A 5,679-nucleotide genomic window follows, 5' to 3' on the forward strand; every position below is an offset into this window, starting at 1 on the left:
CATGGGCAGCTGTGTGTGGAGTCGGGCCCTGGCGGCACTTGCTTCCAGGCCAGCAGCTGGGGCCCTGGAAGGCCACTTCCAAGTCAGGCAGCGGCTCTTGCTTTGTCTTCTCTGGGCCCAGAGAGCCTTGCCAGGCCTGGCATGCAGGGGTGCTGAGACCTGCCTGTCAGAAGCTGTGGGCCTCTGCACAGAATCTGAGAACTACCCACATAGCGCCTTTGTGGAATACAGACAAAGGCGTCCTTTCCTCTTTGCAAACGTAGCCTATGTTAGTGCCCGGGGCTGGACATCAGCTCCACTCTCGGACGGTGGCCCTGAGAAGAGAAGACTGTGTCTCTGGTAGGAAGGGATTCAGAGAGGGATGAAGAAGGCCACCAAGGCTGGCCCTGGGGTGGGGTAGGACTGCGTGCACTTGTCATTGACTGCCTCCCTCACCAGCCTCTAAGCTCCGTGGAGGCACGGCTCCTCTGCGTCGAGTGAGTGTGCCTGGCACACAGCAGACACCAGATATGTAATTGTGCATTAATGAATGAGTTAAAGTACAGGAGTATGATCAGAGGGGCCAGTTAGGCTGTGCTTGCTTCCAGCTGCTTTCTATCTGTACCTCACGTCTGCTTCCCCTCCACCCTTCTCCCCCTGCCTCTAGTCCTGAGAGTTTCAGACTCTCCCATCTGGCTTCTTCGGGAGACCTTTGCTCAGGAGTTGCCTAGAGTGGGACCCACAGAGGTAGGACTCGGTTCCGCTGGGATCTGCTCCACGTTAGAACTCTGGCTCCCTGAGCTGGGGCAGTATCCTGGGCCCTCCTCCCTACCCACCTGAAAGGACAGATGACTGCTCACCTACAGATACGTGTGAGAAGGCCTGGGAGCTGTTCCCCGCACTGTTGCGGGCTCTGCACTCATAGGTCCTGTTGTGTTCCAAGGTCCCAGTGACCAGCAGGCTCCGGACAGTCACCTTGTGGAAGGGCTTCTGGCTCAGAATCTCGGGGTGTGGGTCCTCGAAAACCAGTGCTTGGGCCTCGTCACATCTGGGAAGAGCAGAGTGGGGCTCAGAGTGTCAGGATGCCAGCCCCTGCCCCAGCCTCTCAGTCTGAGTGAGGAGTGAGAGGAGCCCACTTACCTATCAGTATGGCCACTGCACTGCACCCATGTCACATTGGGCTGGGGGTACCCAGAGGCATCACAGAGCAGGGCATCAGAGCCATTGATGGGGTTCCACGCGACTCTTACCTCTGGGGGATCTGAGGAGGGAAGGCAGAGTAGAAGAGGGAGGGATTAGCCCAGAGGCCCCAAGTCCCCGTGCCTGACCATCTTGCACTGAACTTTCCCTCCCAGCTTTTCTCTCCAGGCAGCCCCGGGGACCCCACATCCCTAAGACCCGCTCCATCACTCACGTTGAAGGCTGAGCTCAAAGGTCAGAGCATCCTCGCCTCTGGCGTTTCTGGCCCAGAAGGAATAGCGGCCAGCCTCATAGGGCTTCAGGCGAGGCAGGTAGAGGGTGGAGGTGTACCTGTGTGAGAGGAACAGGATATCTGGGGTGAGCACCAGCCCAGATATGCCCCCGACTAGGACAATGGGCTCAGACAACCACTTTAAAGAGCTTTGTTTTACTTTTGATAAAGTGTCCAGGGCACAAGGGCCTTGGCTGAGCCAGGAACCCAGAGTGGATGCCTTTGAGATATGGGAAAACCATCGACCCAATTTCCTCAGATGGTTGTCTTATCTGTAAAGCAGTTTTGTTCTGTGGTTTAGCGGAGGTGATGTCTGCAGAGCACCACCACTGGGAGGCACATCCCAGGCACATCCCAGGCCCCACCGCACGTGCCTGCTTCCACCACCATCGCTGGGCTAAGCCATCCCTGCCAAAAACGCCAGCATCCAGGTCAGCTGCCGTCCCTAAAGCTCCAACCCTGCCCAGAGGGACCGTGAGAGGGATGAGAAGCAGGATGTAGCCATGAGGTTACAGAGACCAGGGGTCAAGTCCTGGTACTGCCATTTCTTAGCTGTGTGACCTTAGACAAGTGCTTAATCTCTCTGATCCTTCACTTCCTTATCTGTGAGGACAACATTGATGGTAATTAACTCACAGACTGGACCTGAGGATTAAGGAGATATGTATTCAGAGTGTTTGACATGGAACCTGACTTACTGTAGGTACTCAATTTAATGGTGCCTTTTATTATGTAAAAAGCCCGGAAGCAAATACATACAATAAAATCTATCCTTGGCTGATTTTAGGTAATTTTTGAATGTTTCTCTTGCTCTATTTTAAAATTTATCCATAATGAATATGCATTGTTTATGTAATAAAAAATGTTTTAAAAAATAAATTATAGGAAATTACCAGCTCTTCTTCAGAAAATGTCTGCAACCACTACCAGACTAAAACCCATTATATTTAAAGGGTATTCAGACCTTTGGCATACAGAACTTTTGAAATAACTAACATTTACCTCTTAAACTGAAAGATTTCAATGAAAAGTCACCATTATGAACAGCATACCCATCACATGAGCTAAGTTTGGTGGTTATTTGGCCCATAGGCTTGTCTGCCTTGCGATGAATGGCCCCAGACTACTGTGTTTGAGGGCTTCTCCCTGGTTCCTTTCCACAAGGTCCCTGTTGCTTATGGACCCCTGAAATCTGTCTATGGACCAGGCTCCCTCCCAGGGGTCCGCAGACTCCAGATTCAGAACTGGAATGAGGAAGATGAGGACAAGGGAACATCCTTGTTGATTCTAATCATCAACAAACAAGAGTTCAAGAGCCAATGAGATCTGGGCTTCAGGAGCTATAAAGAAAACCTCGGAGATGGTTGAGAGTTGGAAGGTGTCTAAGGGATTATCTAGCCCAGGGATGGCAAACGGGTCTACTCTTGTGAGCCAATTATGATAAAAATACTGTCTGGAGAGTGTGTCGAGGACTCTGAGTCTACATCTAGACTCTGCGGGAAAGTGGCTTAGGGATACCTGTCGTGAGTGTGGGAGAGGAAGTTATCACATGCACCACATACTCACTGTCCACGATCGAGCTGTATGCTCTCATTCAAATAGAATAAGGTAAAAAAAACAAACAAACAAAAAAAACCCCGACAATTTTAACCCCTTTTATTATCAAAGAGGTAACAGTGCTCCTCTTAGGGTGGAAACTCTCTTAAATAGAATACTGCCTGTTTGGGCCACTTTGGATGGAAAAATAAGACCTTGAAGACATAATCCATAAGGAGACAGGAAAAAGAGATTTCTAAGATGATACGCATGTGGGAAAAGCAGGATTCTGGGAGAAGAAGGGATGTAGTCAGATAGCACTTTATGAGAAGAGTTTGAGCCTGTGAGGGGGTGGCCAGTGAAAAATTCTAAGCTGGGTGACCACGCGCCCTTACAGAACCTTTTGATTTATCTGTGATTGAGTGATGTTAATTCCTGCTACTCCCACTCCTAAACTGTGTGTGGCAGATAACCTGTAAAATCATTATTAGGAGAGTATCTACAAGTGGAAATCATGAGGCATTGTCTTCTACATTCGGATTGGCCATGAAAGAAAAGAATGAATGAGATTGAGAGTTCTTGGATGACCATGAGCATGTACACCCACAAGAAATGGTAGAATTCTTGAGGAAGGCATTGGATGTCCCAAGGATGTGGGAAATCTCAAATATAGATGACTGAGATTGAAGTTCCACATAGTCAGGGAAAGGGAGACTCAGAAAGGGGAAGGGACCCACTCTAGGTCACACAGCAAGGTTGAGACATGACCCAAGTGTCCTGACTCCTGACTGAAGCATTCCCCATCTGGTTATGGAACTATGCAGATGGGAGCTGATAAGGTGGTACCTGTACGTATCCTTGATGGTGACAAAATTGAGCTTGGGCTGGTGGTTAGAGAAGGGTCCAAGATAGGTCCAGTTAAAAACTTGTAGGCCTGGGTAGGCCTCTACTATGACTTGGAGGTTGAGTGTCTCACCCACGGCCACCTCCTGGAGGAGGTTCTGCTCAGTGGTCAAGTTCAAGTAAGCACTGTCTGGAAAGCAGAACACATAGAGATCTGGCATTAGTGGGAAGATGTCCTGGTTTGTTTATTTGGTCATCCATCCATTGATTTAGTCATTCAGCTGGACACTGCTGGGTGCCTTCTGTGTGCCAGGCACACAGTCCCCATCCCTAACCAAGATTTGCCCTCTGACATCTCTCTTCCCACCACCTACCCCAGAAACCCAGGGCTTCAAACTCTTCTCCTCACTGAGTCCCTGGGAGAACCTGGGAAAATTCTTATTCTCCTTGATGTCTCCACCTCCTTATTTGCATAATTAAGAGATTGGCTACATCTTTAGTTATAACTTTTTGAAAAAAATTTTAGCAGTAAAAACAAGTCTGTTGTTTTTTCACATGCCCCCATCCATTTCCCCTTCCTCTGATAATAGTTCAGTCAATGTGGCGTCCACATCCAGCATGTAATTCAGGCCAGCCAATAAGAGTAATGTGTCCCCTTTGGACCAGTGATTGGTTTGGTACAGGCACATGAGTCCATGAGTCCATGACACTCATTTCCATGATTTTTGTTGGAACTCTGGGAAGAGAAGACCTCATCCCACTGGGGTTACCGTGCCTGGTGCAACTAGGGAACACACACAAAAAATATACAGCTGAGAGTCGGGAAGGAACAGATTCTTGTCCACATCATCTGAATAACTAGATCCAACTGTACCTGAAGCTCATATCCATGGCATTTTAGCTATAAGGCCAATAAAATACTCTTTTGATTAGGTCAGTTTAAGTTGGCTTCTGTTAACTTGTACCTGAAAGAGCCCTGACTAGCTTCTCCTAATTAAAATGTGCATAAATGAAAGTCAAGCTACTCTGGGGGATCTGAGGAGGAAAAGTGGAAGAGATCAGCTCCAGAGGCCCCAAGTCTCCTTGGTGTTCTCGGGACACCCCGTTCTTCCCTCATGATCACACTGGGTGAGCACTGTCTGTTCACATGTTTAAGCGACACGAATGTCTTAGGCAAAAATGAATGAGTGAATGAATGAACAGTGAAGTCCAGAAGGGAGCTACTAAACATCGATCCCAAAACAGAACAAAACGATGCTAAAAAAAAATGCAGCAATGCACTATAGGAACTCCAAGGAGGGATAGAGGGGTTCTAGGGGAGGATCAGGGAAGGGTCCCAGAGACTTGGCTCCCTAGCCAGGCCTAGGATCAGGGAATTCGAGCAGAGATATTCTTAACGATGTCTTCTTCTCTTCTATCAGCTCCCTCCTTCTCAATCCTGTTACGTACCTCCCTCATCCCAGAATCCCTGCCAACCTCCCCCACCACCCTGATGCTCACCTACCACCCGGAAGACCATGGAGGTGGAGCGGATGCCCTGGGCGTTTTTGGCCACACAGGAGTAGTTGCCGGCATCTTGGAAGCCTACTTGATCGAGGCTGAGGGTCAGGACTTTTTGGTAATGGTTATCATGGAAGTCAGAGTGTTTAGAGATTGTGAGCTACAACCAGAAGGAATGGAAATGGTATACCAAAGTTGTTTAGGGATTTAAAAGGTTTAGGTTCAAATCCTCAGCCTTTCCTTGGATGAGGGACTGACTTCTGAGCCTCAGTTTCTTTATCTGTAAAATGTGACTAATACTGACCCCATGCTCCTAGGGCTGCCGTAAAGAGTAAATAAGACATTGCATG

At 48.6% G+C, this 5,679-nt stretch overlaps 1 protein-coding gene across 1 annotated transcript in view; it reads right to left on the minus strand.

The window, feature by feature from the left end:
* The window catches only part of CSF1R (colony stimulating factor 1 receptor), a 28,647-nt gene that overhangs the window by 14,192 nt on the left and 8,776 nt on the right, over positions 1–5,679 (minus strand). Inside the window, exons 7-9 of the mRNA XM_011371162.2 lie at positions 1,394–1,509; positions 1,120–1,240; positions 840–1,027 (exon numbers count right to left, since the gene is read on the minus strand). Of these exons, the coding sequence (XP_011369464.1) occupies positions 840–1,027; positions 1,120–1,240; positions 1,394–1,509 (425 nt within the window). The remainder of the gene's footprint in view (positions 1–839; positions 1,028–1,119; positions 1,241–1,393; positions 1,510–5,679) is intronic.

This window comes from Pteropus vampyrus, unplaced genomic scaffold, assembly GCF_000151845.1.
Source record: "Pteropus vampyrus isolate Shadow unplaced genomic scaffold, Pvam_2.0 Scaffold185, whole genome shotgun sequence".
Lineage (NCBI taxonomy): Eukaryota > Metazoa > Chordata > Mammalia > Chiroptera > Pteropodidae > Pteropus > Pteropus vampyrus.